Raw genomic sequence first — 26641 nt, forward strand, 5'->3', positions numbered from 1 at the left:
CTGGAATTAGCTCCCCTCACTTTCCCCCAGACAAATACTTCAAGGACCAACTCCTCTTGCAAGATGCCTTCCCAGAGTTCTCTAGAACTCATGGCATAATTTCTCTACCAGGGAGCCTGAAATTTCCACTGAAGTATCTTGTGACCACCTGTAGGTGGCGGGAGATGGGAAAGGGGAAGTGCAGGATGGAGGAGGGGGGATGGGGGAAAAAGAAGGAGGAGGGGTGATCTTTGTACCCTCCCAACGCCTAACACTTGGCTGGGTGTGTCGTTAATGGTAAATAAACATATTCTAGTATTTACAAAGTACTTCAGGAAGAAAATACACAATAAAGGAATACCGAAACTACTGTAACTAAGAAATATCTTAACTGCGCAAACGCTTCATCTCTAGTTCAAATGTCTGCCTTTAAACTACCTGAGGCAATCGCTAGAACCAGGAGTCCACCACCGCTGGCCTATCAGTATGGCTCTGCACCATGATGACGGAAGTATTAGAAAGCATGTTAGTTTAAGATAACTTGCCTTATGTTTTAAAAGCATCAAATGCTTAGGTTACAATCCTATTCTATCAAAAGCAGACTTTGGGCATCAGCCCAAGACACAATTTCCTTATTCATGAAAACAATAATCAACAACTGCTGTCCCCAGACCTAAGTCCGGGGCTGACCTACCTTCATCTCGGGGTACATGTACCGGTGGATGGAAGGCAGCCAGTAGACAGGGGGCAGGCTGCCACCTCTCCCCGGACTGGCATGGAGCACCCCCTTCTTGTCCTCGTAGAATGCAGCCAGACGAGAGTAATGTCCCGGTGTCTCCAGCTGGTGTCTGCACGACACACACGCACAGTGAGAATGGCTCTTCCCACAGACCTGCCACTCACCCCCTGGCCCCAAGGGAAGTACTACTTTGGTGGGGGTGGGGAGGGCAAAGGCCTGGACAAACTAAAAGACCCCCTTCTTGAGGTCGCCTAGAACGCCTCCTTTGGTGTTACAGAAGCTCCTTATGAAAAATTCTAACGTAGGCTCTGAAACTCCCCAACAGTGCTGTGGACGCAATCTCCTCCTCCTGGGAAAGAGGAGGAATTAACAGACTGTAACTAATGTCTATTGTTCTCGAGCAAAGGATGCTTCCCAGAGAAGGGGTAACTTGGAAGACCACAAATTCCCTGCTTGAAAGCTGCTCTTTGTTGAGAAAGCATGCTCGTGTTCTTGCTTTGCTGATACAAAAGAATAAGACGGAAGAGTACCCCTCAATGTCTCAAATAATGGAAAACAATGACTGGATGTCACGAAGGGCTTATAATTTTTGCACCAAGTAATAAAGTAATAAAAAGCTCAGAATCTCTTTTATTCCCCAACCTAGTCTGCTCGGGTGGCAGAGACTCGGCTGTGGGTAGTTCTGTCAACTAACCCCCAAATCAAGAAAGCAACATGGAGGCCTTGGAGCATCTGGGCAATGGAGAATCCAATCCTGTCTTCAGGTCAAGCACAGGAGGACCATGGGTACCATATTGGCACTATGATTACTGACAGCACAATGGGCTGAATTTTAAATGAGGCCATAATCCAGTATCACTGGCGTCTTTATGAAAAGGGGAAATTTCGACGCGCACACGCGCACACACACACACACACGAACACCATGTGAAAATGAAGGCAGAGACCAGAGTGGCGCATCTACAAGCCAGGGAAGAGCAAAGACTGCAGAAGGTAGGAGAGAGGCAATGAATAGATTCTCTCTCGGAGCCCTGGGGAGAAGCCAAGCCTGCTGACACCTTGATTTTAGACTTCTAGCCTCCAGAACTGTAAGATAATACATTTCTGTTGTTCTCAGTCACCTAGTTTTTGGTACTTTGTTAGAGCAGCGTTAGGAAACTAATACAGGGAGAAATAAAAGGCACTAAAACCTTTTTAGTCCATTTAAATTTCTTTAGAACCCTATAATTTCTATTCTCTTACACTGAAAAAGAATCAAAATATAGCTTTACTGAGCAAGGGGAGGCATCGCCAATGACGGTTGGCCCTGGTACAATGACGGCTGAAAGGCAATGATGCCCCCAACCTGTCACTGCCGGCTTCCTCCAAACACTGACACAAACTCAGATTCAAGATTTGCACCAACCGGTACCCAGCTGCTCGCCAAACATCTCTGCTCCAGGGGGACGTACAGCTCCTCATGTCAAGCCTACGGCTGCCACTTCTTCCCTGTGAGATCTCGGTCAAGCTACTGAACTTTGCAAAATCTGCTTTTTTTCCCCTCCTTAAAAACACAGATACTAGTAACACCGCGATATCATTTTGAGGTGTAAATGGAGTTAAGCAGAAAATGGGCCTCATATATCTCAGCCCCTCACAGAACACTAGGTTCCTTCCTCCCTAGCACACGGGGCAGAGTCTAGCCAGGTGCACAGGGAGGGTTTGGAAACAGTGGGTAAATGGGGAAGATTCAGGCCAAGCCCCGGAAGAGAACTTAGGGCAAATTTACATTTTTTTAAAAAATTAATTAATTTATTTTTGGCTGCATTGGGTCTTCGTTGCTGCGCACGAGCTTTCTCTAGTTGCGTTGAGCAGGGGCTACTCTTCCTTGCGTTGCGCGGGCTTCTCATTGCGGTGGCCTCTCTTGTTGCGGAGCACAGGCTCTAGGCACGCGGGCTTCAGCAGTTGTGGCGCATGGGCTCAGTAGTTGTGGCTCACAGGCTCTAGAGCACAGGCTCAGTAGTTGTGGCACAGGGGCTTAGTTGCTCTGCAGCATGTGGGATCTTCCCAGACCAGGGCTCGAACCCGTGTCCCCTGCATTGGCAGGCAGATTCTTAACCACTGCGCCAGCAGGGAAGTCCCAAATTTACATTTTTAAAAAGAAAAAAAAAAAATCATCAAGTACACCCAAAGAAAGATTACAAAAATAAAGTCTCCTCTGAGTGATAGCTCTCTAATTTGGGGGTTCCTATACATTTTGTTTTAAGCTTTGCAAAAGGAGGCAGTCGTGTGATGTAATAACAAATGACCTTGGGGGTATGTGTGCTTATAATCATTTCTTTCACTCTTACAAACGTTCACACGCTAGATGGGAAATCCATGGGGGCTAAGCTGTGTCTGACAATTCTGATGGCCGACTTCAGACACCCTTCAGGGATGTGTCAAAGGGATGAAAGCTTGATTACTACACAATAACAGATAGACAATTAAGTTCAAAGCTGTTTTCATTAGGACCTAATTTCCTTAAAAAGAACTGTGGGAAGCATTTTATTGTATTTCTAATACTATCTTTTGGCTACTATTTTCTAGGTTCCTTGTTGATTTGCTTCTGAATTAACTGTCTTACCTGTTTGACTACATTAAACTCTATACTTGAACCAAGATTCTAAAGAACAGCTCACTATTAAGTTAGGGTCTCTTACACAAAAAGCTAGTTTCAGGATCCTGTCCTCTGACAGCCTATACCACTGGCTGATGGGACAGAACAAGGCAATCATATGGAATACAGAACACGAACACAGACATAAATATTAATTGGTAGTTCCCGGATAAACGTTAAACAACCGTTTTATGAAAGCCTCAAATTTTAAACACGATATAGATTTTGCAATAAACAAGATTGATTATCAAAGTGTAACACCAAGATAAACCCAAAGGTACTGGAAGAAGGCTGAGAGTGTTGGAAGATAAGCTGGGCTTCAAAGATGATTCAGGAGGAGGCCTTCCTGGTGATCTTACCTACACAGATACATGGATTAAGGAACACAGCCCAAGTATCTATGGAAAGTGCCCAAGAGACATGACAATGTAGAAATGAGAGAGTAACCGGCACAATGCGCTACTGACCTGAAGCCACGGGCTCTGGGCCAGATCAAGGATTCCCCTGAAGGACCAGAGACACTGGGGTGTTACATAAGCCCGCAGCCCCTTCACTGATACAACATAAGCTATGTGTCCATGCTGATGCCCACCGCAGCTAACCCTCCCTTCCCCACCACACCAGGCAATAATGCACCCAATGTAAGTATCAGAGATGCCCCTGTACAGCAATTACACTTCATCACTCCTGTGTACTCGTTACTGCTCTGCACCAGTCTGTCTTCTGGCCTTGCAAGTACAGAAGAACAGGCATTCCCACTTGCTGCTGGTGCAGGTACAACATGGTACCACCTTTCTGAAGGGTCACTTGAAATCTGTATCCAATTGTACCCTGTATATACCCTGAAACCCAATGATTCCATTTCTAGGAACGAGGCCTAAAGACCTGTATATGGATATGAACAATCATTTACCCGTAAGGATACTCATGTTCACGGTGGTGAAAAATAAGAAACCGCTTAAAAGCCCAATAACAGTGAAACAACTGAATAACCTGTAATCCGTCTGTATACTGAGACGCTATGGAACCAGCAAAATGACGACGAGGACTATCATCATTCACGATCAGTGAAACGTTAACGTACCTTTTGGTTAGAAAATTTAGATACTGAACGACCTCAACATTCTTTTTTTTTTAAATTAATGTGTATGCACACATTTATACCTGGTAAAAAGACCAGAAGGATATAAATGTTAACAGCAGATATGTCTGGCTAGTGGGATTACGTTCTTTTTTTTTTTTTTTTTTTTTTTGGCAGTACGTGGGCCTCTCACTGTCATGGCCTCTCCCATTGCGGAGCACAGGCTCCGGACGCGCAGACTCAGCGGCCACAGCTCACGGGCCCAGCCGCTACGCGGCATGTGGGATCTTCCCAGACTGGGGCACGAACCCACGTCCCCTGCATCGGCAGGCGGACTCTCAACCACTGCGCCACCAGGGAAGCCCAACGTTCTTTTCTTCCCGTTAGCCTTTGTCCATTTTTCAGTTTTCTGCAATAACTCTATGTTAATTTTATATTTAGTCTTTTTAAACTTTTCAATACGGAAAATTTCAAACATAAAGTAGAAAGAAGAGAATAATAGACCCCATTATCCACCACTTAGTTTCAACAATATTTTATCAATATGGTTACATCTATACCCTCTCCGCCTGCCCACCCACCACTCTTTTTCCTGAAATGTTGTAAAGCAAATCCCTTATAACATTTTACCCATAAGTATGTCAGCATACATCTCTAACTAATAAAGTCTATTTAAAAAATAACGTAACCACCACGGCATTATCTTGCCTAACAAAATAATGGGTCTTAATCCAAACTAATACCCAGTCCACTTTCAAATTATACCAACTGTCCCTGAAATGTTCTTTTACAGTAGGTTGTTTGAACATGATCTAAGCAAGGTCAAAAATGTGGTTTAAAATTAATCCTTTAAAATTATATAGTAGTTCTCCAATATCTTCTGATTAATAAGAAATAGCCATAGAAAACACTCTCTAACTAGTGAGATATCAAAGCCAAGAGTTATGGATGAAATACTAACAAATAATGTTAGGATACCATAAGTAAGAATAAATATAAAACATGGATTCAGTGTTTTCAAAAATCAAGTCTAGTTAATTTACATAAAAGTCATTGCTGCGGTCAAGTGTCACCCCTGCCTAGACCTGGGCTTACATCACTGTGCTTCTTCCTTTTCCCCGTACCTTCTCATGCAAGTCCTTCTCTCATGTTATCCTGAGCCCTCTTTAATCACCAAACTGCAAAACCATCCTAGCTATGACTCAAAATCTAGAAGCCATAGGAATATCATCGAACTCAGGGAAGAAAAACATCTGCATGACAAAAAGTAATGTTAAAAGACAAACGACAAAGTGGAAAAAAATATCACAAAGAACAAATCTCCATATTACACACAGAACTCCTAGAAATTAATAAGGAAAAAATCAACGATCAAAAAATAATGTAGCAGGGCTTCCCTGGTGGCGCAGTGGTTGAGGGTCCACCTGCCGATGCAGGGGACACGGGTTTGTGCCCCGGTCCGGGAAGATCCCACATGCTGCGGAGCAGCTGGGCCCGTGAGCCATGGCCGCTGAGCCTGCGCGTCCGGAGCCTGTGCTCCGCAACGGGAGAGGCCACAACAGTGAGGGGCCCGCGTATCGCAAAATAATAATAATAATAATAATAATAATAATAATGTAGCAAAGGCTCAGAACAGTTCACAGAAGAGGAAATATATGTGACTCAAACATGTATGAAGGTGCTCGTCCTCACTCCTAAGAAAACTGTGAATTAAAATTATACTCACGTACCATGTTTTACCAATCAGAATGCCAAAAATCCACAAGTTGTACTTTTGTGTGGACAATGCTGTGAGGAAACAGCATTCTCTTGCATTACTGCTGGGCATGTAAAATGGTACAATCTCTATGTAAAGCAATTTGACAATATCTATTAAAATTACAAACACATATGCTCTTTGAATCACCAATTTCATTTCTAGAAATTTAATGTACACATATACTACTCATGTGTGAAATTATACTTGCTCATAGGTATTCAGTGCAGCCTCATAAGAGCAAAAGACTGGAAACAACCGAATGTCTATCAGTAAGCAACCTGATAAAGCAAGCATGGTTCCTCTACACAGGGCACGTAATACAACTGTGAGGAACAATGAAGAAGCTCTCCATGTACTAATATGAGAAGATCTAGATATATTGTTGAATGAAAAAGGCAAGGTGCAAACAACATGTATAACATGCCACCTTTTGTATGAAAAGAGGGAAAATAAGAATATACATTTGTCTTTGTATATAGACAAACTTTGGAAAGATACATGGGAAATCAGCAGTGATTACTGGGATTATTGGATGGATACGGGAACTGGGTGAAGACTTCATTTCATGCGGTTGAGACTGCCACTCTCTTCTTCCCTTAGCAACGGAACCTTCCAAAATTTAGCTGGTCACGTGGCCACCCAGTTAAGGACCCCATTTCCTAGACTGTCTTGCTGCTACAGGTGTGGCTAGAAACTAAGCATAAGTCAATGAAACGTGGGCAGGAGCGATGTGTCCAATTTCTGGGATTCCTGTGGGTTTCCCCTTCCTGCAAGACCTAGTAATGGTGAATCAACTTTTACCATGTGGGTGAGGACAATACTCTAGCAGATGGCAGGACACAAAACAGAAAGACTTGGGTCCCAGAAATGACCCAGTGGGACAAAGCCATCTACCACACTGGACTACTTCCCTTCCTCTGGGATTGTCATCCTAGAAAAGCTGTACTTCTACCTTGTTTGAGTCACTGTATTTTGGGTTTCTTTGTTATAGCAACTTAGCCTGGATTTGAGCTAAAGCAGAAAATGATAGTTAGGAATGATTTACCATAGTATCAAAAACCACATTGTAGCATTGGCTTAGTAGCTAGAAAGGGAAGATCGCTAAAAAAAACAAACAAAAACTTGATAGAACTTCAATAACTTGGAAGACAGGCCTTGTATCATCTGAACTTGTAACTTTAAGGGAAGCAGTGAGAAACAGAGCACTGATAGCTCCTCGATGTTTTTAGTTTTTAGTAGTTTTCATCTTACTACTACAACAGCAAGATGAAAATATGCAAGACTTGGTCAGTTTGCAAGCAGAAATGGTGGGATATACAGCAGCATAAGGGTGTACATTCTGAGTTCTGCAATATAAATTAATTGAGGCTTGAAATATTTGGGACCCCACGGGACTGAAAAAACAATTCCTCTGTACCCCAAAAGCAGGAGATAACCTAGAGAAATGGAAATAAAACAAAAATAGACAAATGGGACCTAATGAAACTTAAAAGCTTTTGCACAGCAAAGGAAACTATAAACAAGACAAAAAGACAACCCTCAGAATGGGAGAAAATATTTGCAAATGAAGCAACTGACAAAGGATTAATCTCCAAAATATACAAGCAGCTTATGTAGCTCAATATCAAAAAAAAACAAACACCCCAATCCAAAAACGGGCAGAAGACCTAAACAGACATTTCTTCAAAGAAGATATACAGATTACCAACAAACACATGAAAAGATGCTCAACATCACTAATTATTAGAGAAATACAAATCAAATCCACAATGAGGTATCACCTCACACCAGTCAGAATGGCCATCATCAAAAAATATACAAACAATAAATGCTGGAGAGGGTGTGGAGAAAAGGGAACCCTCTTGCACTGTTGGTGGGAATGTAAATTGATACAGCCACTATGGAGAACAGTATGGAGGTTCCTTAAAAGACCCAGCAATCCCACTACTGGGCATAAACCCTGAGAAAACCATAATTCAAAAAGAGTCATGTACCACAATGTTCACTGCAGCACTATTTACAATAGCCAGGACATGGAAGCAACCTAAGTGTCCATGGACAGATGAACGGATAAAGAAGATGTGGCACATATATACAATGGAATATTACTCAGCCATAAAAAGAAACGAAATTGAGTTATTTGTAGTGAGGTGGATGGACCTAGAGTCTGTCATACAGAGTGAAGTCAGAAAGAGAAAAACAAATACCGTATGCTAACACATATGTACGGAATCTAAAAAAAAAAAAACAGGTTCTGAAGAACCTAGCGGCAGGACAGGAATAAAGACGCAGATGTAGAGAATGGACTTGAGGACATGGGGAGGCGGAAGGGTAAGCTGGGACAAAGTGAGAGAGTGACATGGACATATATACACTACCAAATGGAAAATAGATAGCTAGTGGGAAGCAGGCGCATAGCACAGGGAGATCAGCTCGGTGCTTTGTGACCACCTAGAGGGGTGGGGTAGGGAGGGTGGGAGGGAGAAGCAAGAGGGAGGAGATATGGGGATATATGTATACGTATAGCTGATTCACTTTGTTATACAGCAGACACTAACACAACATTGTGAAGCAATTATACTCCAATAAAGATGTTAAAAAAAAAAAAGAAAAAGAAAAAAAAATGCAGGAGGTTAAGAATTTCTCTCAAAGCCTCTAAGAAACTCTCCCAGACGTGGGAGTCTGCCCATTTATACAGCCCAGATTTAGGCTACAGTCTCAAGGTAGTTGCCATTAAAACCAGGGAAAGATAGACAGGCCAAGAACAGTGATCAGTAACTAGGCCACCATCTACTGACTTAAAAACTAAGACCCAGAGGAGATCTTCGGCAGTGGATATTTTTACGTGGAATTGAGTGGAAGCAAACAGACCAAGAAGCCTATTCAGTTTCTGAGGGATCTGTATTGTCACATTCTTGTCTACGGCCACACCACCCTGAAATCGCCGGATCTCATCTGTATTGTCATGTTCTTGGCCTATATACGCCGCTGACTTCTCAACCCTTAAAGAAATCACTAGACCCCCAAATCCACACCAGCAGGAAACATGTTCCATAGCCATGCAGCTTTCTCCAATGTTCACCAATGCCTGTTTCAAAAGTGGTTATGGGGGCTTCCCTGGTGGCGCAGTGGTTGAGAGTCCACCTGCCGATGCAGGGGACACGGGTTCGTGCCCCGGTCCGGGAAGATCCCACATGCCGCGGAGCAGCTAGGCCCGTGAGCCATGGCCGGAGCCTGTGCTCCACAACGGGAGAGGCCACAACAGTGAGAGGCCCACGTACCACAAAAAAAAAAAAAAAAAAAAGTGGTTATGGGACAAAATGGATAAAGAACGCTCAGAAGGCAAAGCCAGGAGCCATGGAGGAACATGGACAAGGGGATTCTAGTGAGCAGGACCAAGGTGCAGCCAGGAGCATGCTGCTCTGTGAGGACAAGCGGCCTCTGCCATCCCTACTCAGCAAATTTCATTATGATTATGGACTAACGACCCCTCATACTATTTCTGATTCTTCTTTTCCAAATGGGAGCTTGCATTGTGGTTCCTTCTCTACTTCTGTATTGCATTTAGGAAGTGGGAATGGAGGACGTGACTCTTCTTTCATAGCTTTCCAGGATAAGAGAACCATGTCCTGATTGCCTCAAATCACACAGAAACCCTGGATTTTAGACTAGAAACATTAACCACATGAGGCTCTATGATGTCTCGGGGTGGGAGGAATGTCCTCTATGTCTGGGAAGAAGAGTACACACGGATACCTAGGTCGCCAGGGGGCCAAACTGAAGCAGAGGCTGCTAAAATTTCCTCCAAATCCATTCTTCTCTTCTTCCTGTTTGCAATAGGAGTCCCCGAATTTTAACCGGTCACAAGGTCACCCAACTAGAGACTACCTTTCCCAGTGTCCTGTGCTGTCAGGTGTGTCTTTGTGATGGAGGACTTGACAATGGGATATGAGAAGTGATGTATGCAACTTCCGGGTCCTTCATTCCTCCCTACGGGCTGGAATGCAGACATAATAGTGGTGAGCAGCTTCCAACAGGTGAGAACACCTTAGAACACAAAATCCCTCTTAGGCTACGGCAGAATAATAAGAGAAGCAGCGTGGGCCCTGAATTGTGGGGACAGGAGGCTGCTCACCCTGACCACCCTGCTACTTCTAGAACATTACATGGGGCAGAATCTTCTGTCTTATTTGAGCCAGTGTATTTTGGGGCCTCCGTTATCACCATTTAGCCAGAACTCTAATATAATACCTCCTTATAACTTTTGGCTTTTGAATGATGAGAATGTATTGCCTCCTTGGGAAATTAATTTTTCAAAAGCAGTAATAATTTTTTTAAGTGTCAAGATCCCAATAAAAATGTTTTTTTATTTTAAATTCAATGTTACTTCTGAGACACAAAACTGAGGAAATGTTTCAAATACAGAAAAATATGTATCACAGCTCCAAAATGTAGAGGAGCAGTTAAAACAATTAGAAGCATGCTAACTGCTTAACCATAGGGAATAATCGAGTAAACTAATGGGACAGCTCTAGCACTATAGAGCTATTAAAATAATCATCAAGGGTTTCCCTGGTGGCGCAGTGGTTGAGAGTTCACCTGCCGATGCAGGGGACACGGGTTCGTGCCCCGGTCCGGGAGGATCCCACATGCCGCGGAGCGGCTGGGCCCGTGAGCCATGGCCGCTGAGCCTGCGCGTCGGGAGCCTGTGCTCCGCAAGGGGAGGGGCCACAACAGTGAGAGGCCCGCGTATCACAAAAGAAGAAAAAAAAATCATCAAAATGAAAAATATGGAGGACAATGGGGAGAAAACATACACATAACTCATGTTCCTGAAGAAGAAGGGAAAATGCAGAGGAAAAGTTTAGTATTTTATTGTAGAAAAAAAGGTTCCTGAAATTAAAAATAAATGTCATATCTATAGATAAAAAGGGACAAACTACCCCAGAAAAAAACTGTTCAGAAACATCACAGATAAAGAATCTATAGGGATCTAGACAAAAGAGACTTCTCTGAAACAACCAATATCAGAATACTGCTGCGCAATACTTATAGCATCCTGAGAGGAAGAAAGAAAAGATTTTAGGATCTTATACCCAGCCAAGAGTAAAGGTAAAAGACCAATACTATCAAGCATGCAAGATTTCAGAGAAGGCAGCACCCATGATCCTTTCATGAAAAAAAAAAAAGGAAACAAAAGATACCTGATGGCAAAATCTAACCAACCAAGAAATAAACCACGAGCTCTGGAACGTAGCAAGCCACAGTTAAGCCTTGGATGTGGTCGTGAACATATAACTGAGACTTAAGAATCATGGGAATCGTGATTACAGAACTAAATGTAATAAATCTCACAGTATATGAAAGTTGAGAAGTAAAGTCGGGGAGGGGTTCTGGGAAGAAGTATAAGATACCTGACTGTCTACAACTAAAAAAACACAACCTAAAAGCACCAATGATACCTATACAAAGATTTGTGCACTTTATTATATATACATTATTTCTCAATAAGAATGACACTGTATCTTCCTGTTTTGCAGTCTTTTTTCTTAACTCTGGAAGAACATTCTAAGAAATAACATATCTTACTGTGAAAAAAATATTAAAGTTTGACAATTCCTTCAGTTTCACTTACTCTTTTTCTGATATTTACAAACAAATTAAACATATTTCAAACTAGCCTATTTGATAAAATTAAATCTTCATAAAATATTAATCCTATTTTTGTAAAATTATGTCATTTTAGAATGGCATTCGCTGAATACTGACAATGGATATCTCACTGGGTGTTAAGATTTGGAAGAATTGTTAAAATTCATTTGTACGTTCACATGAATTTTTCAATAATAAACATTTTTTCCCCACAATTTCATATTCTTTCAAAGATGATGATCAAGATAGATTATATCAAAAATTAAAATAACAATAACTTTTAAACGCATATGACATAAAAGTATGTACGTCGTATGGTGCCAAGTATGTATATATTAAAGTACACACACATGGGACTTCCCTGGCGGCACAGTGGTTAAGATTCCACACTCCCAATGCAGGGGGCCCAGGTTCGATCCCAGGCCAGGGAACTAGATCCCACATGCATGCCGCAACTAAGAGTTCACATGCCACAACTAAGGAGCCCGCCTGCCACAACTAAGACCTGACACAACCAAATAAATAAATAAATATTTTAAAATAAATAAATAAAGTACACACACATGCATACCAGAAGAGAGGCAAATGTGCTAAAATTTTAACAGGGCTTCAGGGCTTAGGGGTAGATTTTCCCTTCAAAATATGAAATAAAATTAGGTTACTCACAGGATGAAAAAAATATGAAGTAATTAATAGTCCTGCAGCTTCTGTTAAAAATTCCCTTCCTATTACCCCCAATGATAATAATTACCTCCAATAATAAATGATTAGGCTTAAAAAAAAAAGTTGAGAGTCTACTTGCCTGGGGCAAGGAGATAATTATTGTGGTTTAAGGTAAAGCAATGATCACGTCAATGTCAACAAATTAATTCAACAAAATTGATGACAGGGCTTCCCTGGTGGCGCAGTGGTTGAGAGTCCGCCTGCCGATGCAGGGGACATGGGTTTGTGCCCCGGTCCGGGAAGATCCCACATGCCGCGGAGCGGCTGGGCCCGTGAGCCATGGCCGCTGAGCCTGCGCGTCCGGAGCCTGTGCTCCGCAATGGGAGAGGCCACAACAGTGATAGGCCCGTGTACCGCAAAAAAAAAAAAAAAAATTGATGACAATATTAATATAAGCTGAAAGCAAAATCTACCCCAACTTTCATTCGAGGATGAAGAATCATTTATGCAGGACGCTGGTTGAAACACGAAGACCACCACCCGAGGTGTGAGACACAGCCATGGATGTTCTTGGTGAGGAATCTGCTGTTCTGATGGACAGCCTTTACCGCTGAGGGCTCATCACAGCACACCACCTGGCAGAGCCCTGCTGCCTCTGCCCTCCCTGCACCCCACCCCGTATGTAAGCCACATACCGAACTTGGTTCTCCAGGAAGTGCATGTACCGGTACAGCAGGGTGTAGGATGGAGAGAGGATGCCCACGGATTTCATCCGGGCGCCACGCTCCAGCTCGCTTTCCACAGGCATGTTGGCGAAGCAGGCCAGGCCAAAGAAGGGCCCCTTTCGGAAATAGCTAAAATAGACCCAATGTGTAGCGTGGCTCGAAATCAGAGAGAGAAATTTCATTTTACTCTGTGTTTTGCCTTTGAGATGCAGTCGCGAACAAAAGACAGAACTGCGTCCAGGGCTCTACGTGAGAAAACTCAGCCTGAGAAAAACCTTTTTTAGAACCTCAGCGGGACTATCAGCCCAAGCCCCTCAACCTCACAGATGGGACAACCAAGGCTCAAAGAAACTGTGGCACCGCCAAGGGTCATCCCGCCGGAGCCAGGACTTGATCTCTGCAAAGCCTGCTACTCAGTCGCCCACGACCATGGGTACAGCCTTTCTCCTCCTGCATAAAAACTGACCTGATGGGGGGACCTCTGTTTTATTAGCATAAACTGTGTTGATTCTCTCCTCGCTTCCTGAGTCTCTGATATTTTAAATAGAACATTTGACCAGAGCTTTCACTTTGTTTCCTTCCCGTTTCTCACACTTATGTCTGTCATGGTTTCAGCCCAATGAGAAGATGAAAGCTATTCCATCGCCCTGACATTCTCTCAATTTGCTCCTCACAAGAACCTTAATTACACAGGACTACAGACTGGCCTTACTTAAAGCTGGAATTGCAAGTTTTAGCACGTACGTGCCTTAAGTTAACCCAAATGCGACCGAAACTCTATTCCTTTATTAAAGCCAAACCCCAAGCAAGGCCCAATCATTTCTTAGGAAAGGAGAGAGAACCTCTAGGGCAGGAGTTCTTAACATTTTTGGATCATGAAACTCATTGAGAACCTCATGAAAGCTTGGGAACCTCTTGCTAGAAAACTGATACAAAAACACAAACCAGTATATATTTTCAGGGTATTTACACACACTTCCTGAAAATGCCCCGAGGAGAGCCCTTATTCTCTGGGGGAAAGCACAGAGTGAGAGGAAATGGTACAGAGAAGACTTGCAATCGGCAGTACTTACATGAAATCAGACTGAATTTTATGGGACCCACTGGCCATAGACTTGAACTCAACGCCTTCAAGGTCAATATCTTGAGGTAAGCACCATTCCACCATGTTTCCTGTGGGGAAGAAGGGAGGATACAAGTTTAAAAGAGACAAAATCATTCAAAGGGCTTAGTGCAGGGCTAAGTGCACACGGCTTCGGAGTAAATGTACGACTGACTTGACCACCAGCATGCTCAGGTGGCTCATCCCTCCATTGCCTACATGCCAGCAGAGTCCCTGAGGCATCCCGAGGGCCAGGAGATGGGTGTTGAAGGCACCTCCAATCTCTGCCTTCAAATGAACACAGTTCTTCCCAGCGAGGCTGCTGGCTTTGGTTCTCCCATTCTGCTTGGCCACCTCCCAATCTCCTTCCTTTTGCAGCCTCACTTCTAAGTGCATGTTTTGACCCTCCGCCCCCATTTCCTCATCTTGTACTCTCTCCTTAACCCCTCGAGATCCTGCTTCCATCTTGCCTTTTTATGGCCACTAATAACTCTGACAAACCCCCACACTCTTTTTAATTAATTTTTAATTTAATTTTCATTGATCTCTTTGTGGCATTTGGTAATTCCTCAAAAATATCTCCCCTTTTTCCCTTGACTCCCGTGACAGAATACTATTTTGGTTCTTTTCCTTCTTCTCTGATCAAATGTCGCTCTGCTTCCTTCCCTAACTCTTTCTCCTCTCTCCTCAAAATGAGGCTCTTCTCCAAGGTCCAGACACCAGTTCTTTGCCTGCAGAATTTAAGAGTTCATTCACTTATCCCTAATTACTGCGTTTCTACTGAGCTAGATGCTGGAGCTACAAAGTCAAATAAGACACAGTCCCTGACCTCAAACAGACTAGATTCCAGGGACAGATACGGAGATAAACAAGGAGACCAGCGATTACAGTTCTGGAGGCTGAGGGTGGTGGTATGTGGTAAATTCGATGACAGAGGATAACGTGGGATTTTAGAACATAGCAATCACAAGCAGCCATGAGATTGAGGGAATCAGAGAAGTTCACAAGAGCAGTGTTTCCTCGAGGCTTGAGAGGATGCTACAGGACATGCCCTACTGTTTTCTTGCATATTCAAAAATTTTCCAAATAAAAATACTAAGATACTTGTAAGATTTCACTTTAGAACAAACTTCTCATCAACACCTCAAACCCTAATTGCCCAAGCATTAGAAACATCATTAATAATCCCAGACAGCCAATGCTTTCAGATAATTGTTCGGGGCATCAGAGGTACCGCATATCAAGTCTACCCGGACACGACCCAGTCTCTGAATGGGGTGGGCATCACGGGGGATCAGCCTATCCCATATTCAGCAGCCTAAGGCACTTTCAAGTAGTTTATTTTCAAAAGAGGACTCTTAAACTCAAACAACTAATCAATGGGCTAAAAGAGAAAGCATGAAAAAAGGAATTAAGATTTCACACAACAGAGAGGCCAGAACAATGTTGTATCTGTCAGGGTTAAAGACGAGCAAAAGCACGCTGCACGCTGAAAGAGGGGCGAACGTGGGGAGAAAGGTAAGGTTTCGCACACCGACTTCCCCCACGTTCCTGTCTTTCCACTAGCATCCCTGTCTACGGTCTCCTCGGTCCAGTGGCTCTCACCCTGTGTTGTGCAACAGGACACCCAGGAAGCTTACAAGGGGGCTGACCCTCCCCCCAAATCTACACCGTCATGGTCTGTGCCACACGGGCACTTCAGCTGATGAGCCCCCTGGGCACACGGTCCTAACCCTTCATGATGGCAACAGATGGCTCGCCTAGGAGAGGGACGGCCTGCCACGGACCCTCTGGCAGACTCTGTCCTCTCACTTACCTGCTTCTTCTAGTATCTGCTGCCTTGTTCCCCGCCCCCATGCCACTCCACGCAGGGTTCAACTTGCTCTTAGCTCCTTTCCTCTGACCCAGCCTGTCCGTGACTACTCAATGACTTGTTAAAACTTTAACGTACCTAAACTTTGTGCTGAGGGATAAGTTCAGAAAAGCGCACAGATCATAGCTCTGCAGCACAATGAGTTCTCCCAGCATGAACATACCTGTGTGAGCAGAGCCCAGACCAAGCAGTAGGACATGAATAGCAAAACAGAAGCCGCTCTTCTGCCCCGTCCGAGTCATCACCCCTCTCTCCAGGCTAACTATTATCCGGACTCCGAACACGATAAATCAGCTTTGCTGTTTTTGAAATTTATAGAAATGCAATCATAGTTTGTATTCGTTTGCGTCTGTCTTCTTTGGCTCCATTTTTTTTTTTGCAAGATTCATCCATGTTGATGCATGTAGCAATAATTTCTTCATTTACTACTTCCATCCTATGCATGTAACACAGCTTACTTACCTATGTAACTGTTGGTGCACATTTAGCTTACTTCTTATTTGAAGCTATCACAAAGAGCACTGCTGTGAACAATTCCACACCTGTCATCTGGTGACTACACGTGCGGTAGCTCTGTAACGCATGACCCGGCTGGGCTGATTCACATTTCTGAGAATTCCCATTTGCGTCTGAGACTGGGGAGGCGAAGTGAAGCAGTAGCCATGTTGTGTTTATGTCAGAAGGCCAGTGTGAGGGCATCAGGTAACTCATGGGCGTTGCTGCTTATCTTGCAGGCTCATCACACTTGGGGGGTGGCTGCCAGGCCTACTGCCGACGGATCCACCTTCCCTGGATCCTCTGTCAGCTTCTCGGACTCCCACCCCAGGCGTGTGCTTAGTTCCATTAATGAAAGGCATCAGCTTCATCAGGTCAGGGCACCACGTCATTAGAACAGGAGGCAGTGACACGCTGACCTGGGTTCCCATCCACCCTCATGAGTTCCAGCTTGTTCTCCTTCTTCTCAACTTTACTCTCTGCTTCCTAACTGTCCGCTCAAGAGACTTCAAGCTCCACCAACAGACACAAGGCAACAGCCTTACACAGACTTTCTAACCAGCTCCCACAATTGCACAAGATCAAATCCCTGCAATAAATCCCTTTATTTGTCTCCCAGTGGTTCTGTTTCTTTGATTAAACCTTGACTTTGACTGACACAATATGCACACATTTCTGCTGACTACATCCCTAGGAGTGGAACGGCTGTAAAAATGTTTGCATCACTGCAAACTAAGGAAACTTTAATGATCCCCAAAGCAGTGTTTCCCAAAGCTTAGGTGACCAGGGCTTCTGCAAAACACAAAATTTGTAAAAAGGGATTTTGGCCAAACAATCTTTGTTTAGGTTAAACAAAGACAGACAAGTTCCTTTACTGCAGAACTTCTCAGAGCCTCTAATGTTTCTCTACATTACGAATCTCTGTGAGATCAAGACCATGCTAAATGTTTCCAAAATTATTTGGCCAATAGACCTATTTTTAAGGAGCATCTTAAGGGCCAAATTTTATAGAAGGCTTTTCTTTTTTTTTTTTTAAAGAAATAGCAGTATATTAGGGGCTGCAAGTTGACCCTTAGTACATACCACTCCTTCTTTCTTATAAGGAATAGGACCTCCTATTCTTAGCCTGGCATATGGCCTTCCAAATGATGACTATGTTTCTCTGTACCGTCTTGCAAATAGGTATGGCTACACAAGTAAATTCTGGCCAGTGGGATATAGGCAGAAGTGAGATGTGTCTTTCCAAAATGTGCCTTAAAGGGAAGGCGTATGTAGTCCCTTCTTCCATCCTGCTGCCTGGCATATGGATGTGGTGACAAGCCGTCTTGAATCATACAGGTGAGGGCACCAGCCCACATATCAAGGAGGGGATGATGGAGCGAGAGCCAACTTGAGTCCAGGTCCTTGGATGACCCCATGGGTATGAACCGGCATTCCAGCCCTGGACCGGCTATCTCCTGACTGTTAAGTGAAAACTAAACTCTTATCTTGATTAAGTCACTGCTAATTTGGGTCTCTGGTATTCATGGCCAAACATACGTCTTCTTACTTAATACAGCTGATCTGAAGAATATAGCCCCCAATTCCTCAGCCTGGTCCTCAAAGCTTCTCTCTTATTCCTCTGTGCCTGGCCAATCCTCATTGTATAGGAACTGAAAGAATTAGGCGAAGTGAATGACACCCTGTTAGTTACATCCTTCACTTCTAGATGGATGCGAACCCCTCTAGGTCGGGAAGAAAGGTCCATCAGGGTCAGGCTGGTGAATCACAGCATGGAGCATGGACTCCAGAACACCACTCTGGGAACAGTTCTTTATCCCACAGGAAGAACATTTCTGCTGACACACTCGTTGAATTAAAGGAATAGATAAAGCTACTATGGCCCTCATCCCAGCCTAATACAATCATTGTCTTAGATGTCTGTCTCCCCAGGAGACTGGACTTCTTAAAGGCAGGAACTCTGATTGTTTACCTTTACATCCCAACATAGCATAGTGCTTAGCACAAGACAGGATGGACATTAAAAACAAAAACAAAGCAAAAACCCAGCTTTATAGAGGATATGCATGTTTTTAAAAGCTAGTAGTGATGATATTGTGGTTATGTAGAAAAATGTCCTTCTTAGGAGGTTTATACTCAAGTATTTAGGAGTGAAGTCACGTCTGCATTTACTTTCTTTTTTTTTTAATTAACTTATTTTATTTACTATTTTTTATTTTGGGTTGCATTGGGTCTTCGTTGCTGTGCGCAGGCTTTCTCTAGTTGCGGTGAGCGGGGGCTACTCTTCGTTGTGGTGCGCGGGCTTCTCACTGTGGTGGCTTCTCTTGTTGCGGAGCACGGGCTCTAGGAGCACAGGTTTCAGTAGTTGTGGCACGCGGGCTCTAGAGCGCAGGCTCAGTAGTTGTGGTGCATGGGCTTAGTTGCTCCGCGGCATGTGGGATCTTCCCAGACCAGGGCTCGAACCCGTGTCCCCTGCATTGGCAGGCGGGTCCTTAACCACTGCACCATCAGGGAAGCCCTGCATTTACTTTCAAATGGCTGAGGAAAAAAGTTTTTATCTGTATTCAGTCAATTCTAGTACAATGCTTGTTGAATTTGTGCCAACACAATTGATATATTAAGAACAATGTGCACATAGGGAATTTCCCATTTGCTAATGCTATGGATTCAATGCAATCTCAATGAAAATCCCAATAAGCTATTTGTGGATATTGACAAGTTAATTCTAAAGTTTACATGGAAAGGCAAAAGGCCGAAGTTAGCCAATACAATACTGAAGAGAACTAATACTGCCTGATTCTAAGACTCACTATAAAGTAAACAAGACAGTATGGTACTGGCACAAGATCAGACAAATAGATCAATGGAACACACTAGAGAGCCCAGTAACAGACCCACGCAAATACAGTCAACTGATCTTTGCCAAAGGAGCTAAGGTAATACAATGGGAGAAAAGATAGTCTTTTCAACAGTGGTGTTAGAACAACTGGATATCCATACGGAAAAAAATGAATCTAGGCACAGACCTTACACTTTGCACAAAAATTAACTCAATATGAATAGTATACCTAAATGTAAAATGCAAAATTATAAAACTTCTAGAAGATAACACAGGAGAAAATCTAGGTGACTTTGAGTTTAGCAACGAGTTTTTAGATACAACACCAAAAGAATCATCCATGAAGAAAAAATTGGTAAGTTATACTTCATTAAAATTAAAAACTTCTGACGTGTGAAAGACACCATTAAGAGAATAAAAAGACAAGCTAATGATGGGGCAAAATATTTGCAAAAACATATCCGATAAAGGCTTATATCCAAAATAAGAACTCTTAAAACTCAACATTAAGAAAACAACTCGGGCTTCCCTGCTGGCACAGTGGTTGAGAGTCCGCCTGCCGATGCAGGGGACGCGGGTTCGTGCCCCAGTCTGGGAAGATCCCACATGCCGCGGAGCGGCTGGGCCCGTGAGCCATGGCCGCTGGGCCTGCGCGTCAGGAGCCTGTGCTCCGCAAAGGGAGAGGCCACAGCAGTGAGAGGCCCGCGTACCGCAAAAAAAAAAAAAAAAATGAAAACAACTCAATTTAAAAAATGGACAAAAGATCTGAACAGATATCTCACCAAAGAAGACACACAGACGGTAAACGTGCATAGGAAGACATGCTCAATATCACATATCATCAAGGAATTGTCAATTAAAACAACAAGATCCTACTACACACCTATCAGAATGGTCAAAATCCAAAACGCTGAAAACACCAAATGCTGACAAGGATGTGGAGCAACAGGAAGCCTCACCCACTGCTGGCGGGAGTGCGAAACGGTGCAGCCGCTTTGGAGGACAGTTGGGCAGCTGCTTACAAAACCAAACACATTCCTGCCACGTGATCCAGCAATCATGCTCCTTTGTATATTTATCCAATGAGCTGAAAACTTAGGTCCACACAAAAGCCTGCACGTTAATGTTTATAGCAGCTTTGTTAATATAACTGCCCAAAACTGGAAGCAACCAAGATGTCCTTCAAAAAGGTGAATGGATTAAAAACACCTGTGGGATATCCATATAACAAACTACTATTCAGCAATAAAAAGAAATGAGCCCACCAAGCCACGGAAAATCATGGAGGAAACTTAAATGCATGTTGCTAAGTGAAAGAAGCCAGTCTAAAAAAGCTATACTCTGCAAAATCCCAACGATGTGACATTTTGGAAAGGAAAAACTATAGACAGTAGAAAAGGTCAGGCGGTAAGCAGGGATGAACAAGCAGAGCACAGAGGATTTTTAGGGCAGTAAAACTATTCTGCATGATACTGTTATGGTGGACACCTAACATCGTGCATTTTCAAAACCCAGAGAACGTACAACACGAAGAGTGAACCCTTATGTAAACTATGAACTTCAGATAACAATAATGTATAAATACTGGTTCGTCAATTACAACAAATATACCACGCTAATGCACGATGTCAATAATAGAGGTAATGGGGGGGCCAGGCGGGCAGGTAGGGGAAGAGGGTACATGGAAACTCTGTACTTTCTGCTCAGTTTTCCTGTAAACCTAAAATTGTCAAAAATAAAATAAAATTTATTAAGAAAGGTAATAAATTAATTAACCTAGGTTAATTATCCTAGGGGTAGTAATGATATTGTGGCTATGTAGGAAAACGGCCTTATTCTTAGGAGATTTAAACTGAAGTATTTAGAAATGCAATGTCATGATGTCTGAAAGTTACTTTCAAATAGTTCAGAAAAAAAAGTATATTTATACATCCTCAGCTCTGCTATAATGCTGGCCGAATTTGTTCTAAAGCAATCGATATGTTAACAATTCATAGGGAATTTCATGTTTGCTGATATGTGGTTTTGATCTCAAGGTTCAAAATGTGAACACAGAAAACTGCACCCAGCTGTAGCACTACACAAAGCGCATCCCCACACGACACTCAAACATCTGCCTGCTACCTCGGTTCACCATGTGTGTTCTGAGCCACACTTATCTCCTCTAGTGGTACAACTTTCCATCCAATTTCACAAAGCCCTCTTCCTCTGCTTCATTATAATTCACAAGCTCAACCCTTCCAACACCCACCTTCGTATGCAAACTGCAGGTCTTTTTTAAGGTAGAGTGCCGTATTTTGAGTATTGATGCATTTCTTCATTATTTAACATATGTACAACCATCCTACCACTTTTATTATGTTCCTATCTTTCTTTAATGTGTCACTGACAAAGTTTTTGAGTGTTGTGCCCCTCACCCCATCTTCCCCACAAGCCCTGTGATTTTCACTGCATGATTTGCTTAACACAGTGGTTTTTAGGAATGCGTACTTCACATTATTGTGGAACTGACTTTAGATAAAGCAAATATGGCAAAATGTCAACCAATGCGGAGTGACACACATATCTCAACCAATGCAGAGTGACACATATATCTAAGTCAGGGATATACAGATTTTCACTGTACTATTCTTTCAACTTTTCTGAGGTTTAAAAAATTTCAACACATGAGAGGGAGACAAGATTGCAGAATAGAAGAACTCGAGCTTACCTCCTCTGACGAAAACACTAAAATCACAACTAACTGCTGAACAACCATCGACAAAGAAGACTGGAAACTACCGAAAATGTATTCTACATCCAAAGACAAAGAAGCCACAAGGAGACAGTAGGAGGGGTGTTTTCATGATATAATCAAAACCCATACCACCAGGTGGGTGACCCACAAATTGGAAAATAATTGTATCACAGAGGTCCTCCCACAGGAGTGAGACTTCTGAGCTCCATGTCAGGTTCCCCAGCCTGGGGGTCTGGCATTGGGAGGAGGAGCTCCCAGAGCATTTGGCTTTGAAGGCCAGCAGGGCTTGAGTGCAGGAGCTAAACAGGACTAGGGGAAACAGACTCCACTCTTGGAGCGTGCACACAAGGTTTCATGTGCACTGGGACCCAGGGCAAAGCAGTGACTCCACAGGAGCCTGGGCTAGACCTACCTGTGGGTCGTGGAGGATCTCCTGGGGATGCAGGGGTCGGCTGTGGCTCACTGTGGGGGCAAGGACACTGGTGGAAGAGGCCCCAGGGAATATTCATTGGCATGAGCTCTCCCAGAAGTCGCCATTTTGGTACCAAGACCTGGCCCCACCCAACAGCATACAGGTTGCCTAAAGTCATCCTGAGTGCACAGCCACCTCTAAACACACCCCTCGACACGGCCCTGCCCACCAGAGAGACAAGACCCAGCTCCATCCACCAGTGGGCAGGCACCAGTGCCTCCCACCTGGGAGCCTGCACAAGCCCCTGAACCAACCTCACCTAACGGGAGTAGACACCAGAAGCAAGAGGAACTACAAACCTGCAGCCTGAGAAACGGAGACCACAAACACAGAAAGTTAGACAAAATGAGATGGCAGAGGAATATGCTCCAGATGAAGGAACAAGATAAAACCCCAGAAGAACAACTAAGTGAAGTGGAGATAGGCAACCTTCCAGAAAAAGAATTCAGAGTAATGATAATAAAGATGATCCAAGATCTTAGAAAAAAGAATGGAGGCACTGCCCAAGAAGATACAAGAAATGTTTAACAAAGAGCTAAAAGATTTAAAGAACAAACAAACAGAGATGAACAATACAATAACTGAAATGAGAAATACACTAGACAGAATCAAGAGCAGAATAAATGAGGCAGAAGAACGAATAAGTGAGCTGGAAGAAAGAATGGTGGAAATCACTGCCATGGAAAGAATGAAAAGAAATGAGGACAATCTAAGAGACCTCTAGGACGATGTTCATCACACCAACATTTGCATTATAGGGGTCCCAGAAGAAGACAGAAAGAAAGGGTCTGAGAAAATATTTGAGGAGATAACAGCCGAAAATGTCCCTAACATGGGAAAGGAAACACTCAAGTCCAGGAAGCGCAGAGGAGTCTAAACACGTGGAGGCTAAACAATATGCTACAACAAACCAATGGATCAATGAAGAAATCAAAGAGGAAATTAAAAAATACCTAGGGACAAATGAAAATGAAAGCATGAAGATATAAAACCTACAGGAGGCAGCAAAAGCAGTTCTAAGAGGGAAGTTTACAGCCATGCAATCTTACCTCAGAGAAAGAGAACCCCCATACGATTATCAGCTGATTTTTCAGCAGAAACTGCAGGCCGGAAGGGAGTGGCCTGATATATTTAAAGTGTGAAAAGGAAAAACCTACAACCAAGTATACTCTACTCAGCAAGGCTCTTGTTCAGATTCAACAGAGAAATCAAAAGCTTTACAGACAAGCAGAAGCTTAGAGAATTCAGCACCACCAAATCAGCTTTACAAAAAATGCTCAACGAACTTCTCTAGGCAGAAAAGAAAAAGCCACAACTAGAAATAAGAAAATTACAAATGGGAAAGCTCATGAAATAAGAAAAAAGAAAATTACAAATGGTAAAGGCAAACATACAGTAAAGATAAGAAATCCACAAATATGGTATCAAAACAAGCAATTGTGAAAAGAGGTGAGTACAAACGCAGGATATTCGAAATGCATTTGAAATTAAGAGACCAGAGACTTAAAACAATCTTGGATATATATATATATATTTATTTATATATATTTATATGCATATTTATATATATATATATAGACTGCTATATCAAAACCTCATGGTAACCACAAACCAAAAATCTATAATATATACACACACAAAAAAGAAAAATCAATCCAAAAACAACTCTAACGATAGTCATCAAATCACAAGAGAAGAGATCAAAAGAGGAAGGGAACAAAAAAGACCTACAAAAACAAATCCTAAACAATTAACAAAATGGCAGGACTTCCCTGGTGGTCCAGTGGTTAAGAATCCACCTTCCAATGCAGGGGATGTGGGTTCGATCTCTGGTAGGGGAACTAAGATCCCTCATGCCACAGGGCAACTAAGCCCATGCACTCTAGAGCCTGTGCGCCACAACTAGAGAGCTCATGTGTTGCGACTACTGAGCCCATGCACTCTGGAGCCCGCGCGCCACAACTACTGACCCGCACACTCTGGAGCCCGCATGCCACAACTAGAGAGACTGCGTGCTGCAACTACTGAGCCCGCGCACCACAACTAGAGAGAAGCCTGCGTGCTGCAACGAAGAACCCACATGCTGCAACAAAAGATCCCACATGCCACAACGAAGATCCCTCGTGCCGCAACTAAGACCCAACACAGCCAAATAAACAATTAACAAAACAGCAATAAGAACATACATATTGATAATTACCTTAAACGTAAAGAGATTAAATGCTCCAACCAAAAGACATTGATTAGCTGAGTGGATACAAAAACAAGACCTGTATATATGCTGTCTACAAGAGACCCACTTCAGATCTAGGGACACATACAGACTGAAAGTGAGGGGATGGAAAAAGGTATTCTATGCGAATGGAAATCAAAAGAAAGCTGGAGTAGCAATACTTTTATCAGACAAAGTAGACTTTAAAATAAAAATTGTTACAAGAGACAAAGAAGGACACTACATAATGATCAAGGGATCAATCCAAGGAGAAGACATAACAATCATAAATATATATGCACCCAACATGGGAGCTCCTTATATATTAAGGCGAATGCTAACAGCCATACAAGGAGAAACTGACAGTAAAACAATAATAGTGGGGGACTTTAACACTCCACTTACATCAATGGACAGATCACCCAGACAGAAAATCAATAAGGAAACACAGGCCTTAAATGACACATTAGACCAGATGGACTTAATTTATACGTATAGGACATTCCATCCAAAAGCAGCAGAATACACATTCTTCTCAAGTGCACATGAAACATTCTCCAGGACAGATCAGATGCTGGGCCACAAAGCAAACCTCAGTAAATTAAAGAAAACTGAAATCATACCAAGCATCTTCTCCAACCACAATGCTATGAGATTAGAAATCAGGGCTTCCCTGGTGGCGCAGCGGTTGAGAGTCCGCCTGCCGATGCAGGGGACACGGGTTCGTGCCCTGGTCCGGGAAGATCCCACATGCCGCGGAGCGGCTAGGCCCATGAACCATGGCCACTGAGCCTGTGCGTCCGGAGCCTGTGCTCCGCAACGGGAGAGGCCACAACAGTGAGAGGCCCGCGTACCGCAAAAAAAAAAAAAGAATGAAATCAACTACAAGAAAAAATTGCAAAAACACATACACGTGGAGGCTAAACAATATGCTACAACAAACCAATGCATCAATGAAGAAATCAAAGAGGAAATTTAAAAATATCTAGGGACAAATGAAAATGAAAGCATGAAGATATAAAACCTATGGGAGGCAGCAAAAGCAGTTCTAAGAGGGAAGTTTACAGCAATGCAATCTTACCTCAGGAAACAAAAGTCTCAAACAACCTAAACTGGCACCTAAAGCAACTAGAGAAAGAAGAACAAAGAAAACCCAAAGTTAGTAGAAGGAAAAAAATCATAAAGATCAGAGCAGAAATAAATGAAACAGACAAAGAAAATAGAAAAGATCAATGAACCGAAGAGCTGGTTCTTTGAAAAGATAAACAAAATTGATAAACCTTTAGCCAGACTCATCAAGAAAAAAGGGAAGGGGCTCAAATCAATAAAATGAGAAATGAAAAAGAAGTTACAACTGACACCACAGAAACAGAGTCATAAGAGACTACTACAAGCAACTATATGCCAATAAAATGGAAAATCTGGAAGAAATGAACAAATTCTTAGAAAGGTACAGTCTTCCAAGACCAAACCAGGAAGTAATAGAAAATATGAACAGACCAATCACCAAGTACTGAAATTGAAACTGTGATTTAAAAAATTCCAACAAACAAAAGTCCAAGACCAGATGGCTTCACAGGTGAATTCTTCTATCAGACATTTAGAGAAGAGTTAACACCTATCCTTCTGAAACTCTTCCAAAAAACTGCAGAGGAAGGAACAGTCCTAAACTCAT

General features: G+C 42.9%; 1 protein-coding gene across 5 annotated transcripts in view; it reads right to left on the reverse strand.

The window, feature by feature from the left end:
* DENND11 (DENN domain containing 11) overlaps window positions 1-26641 on the reverse strand; it is a 54687-nt gene that overhangs the window by 9167 nt on the left and 18879 nt on the right. For 4 of the 5 annotated variants that reach the window (XM_079931270.1, XM_079931267.1, XM_079931266.1 and 1 more), the window contains exons 2-4: window positions 14310-14409; window positions 13207-13365; window positions 674-827 (exon numbers count right to left, since the gene is read on the reverse strand). In XM_079931270.1, coding sequence (XP_079787396.1) covers window positions 674-827; window positions 13207-13365; window positions 14310-14404 — 408 coding nt within the window. In that variant the 5' untranslated portion in view covers window positions 14405-14409. The remainder of the gene's footprint in view (window positions 1-673; window positions 828-13206; window positions 13366-14309; window positions 14410-26641) is intronic. The other variant, XM_079931268.1, reaches the window with a different exon arrangement.

This window comes from Stenella coeruleoalba (genome assembly GCF_951394435.1).
Source record: "Stenella coeruleoalba genome assembly, chromosome: 9".
NCBI lineage: Eukaryota > Metazoa > Chordata > Mammalia > Artiodactyla > Delphinidae > Stenella > Stenella coeruleoalba.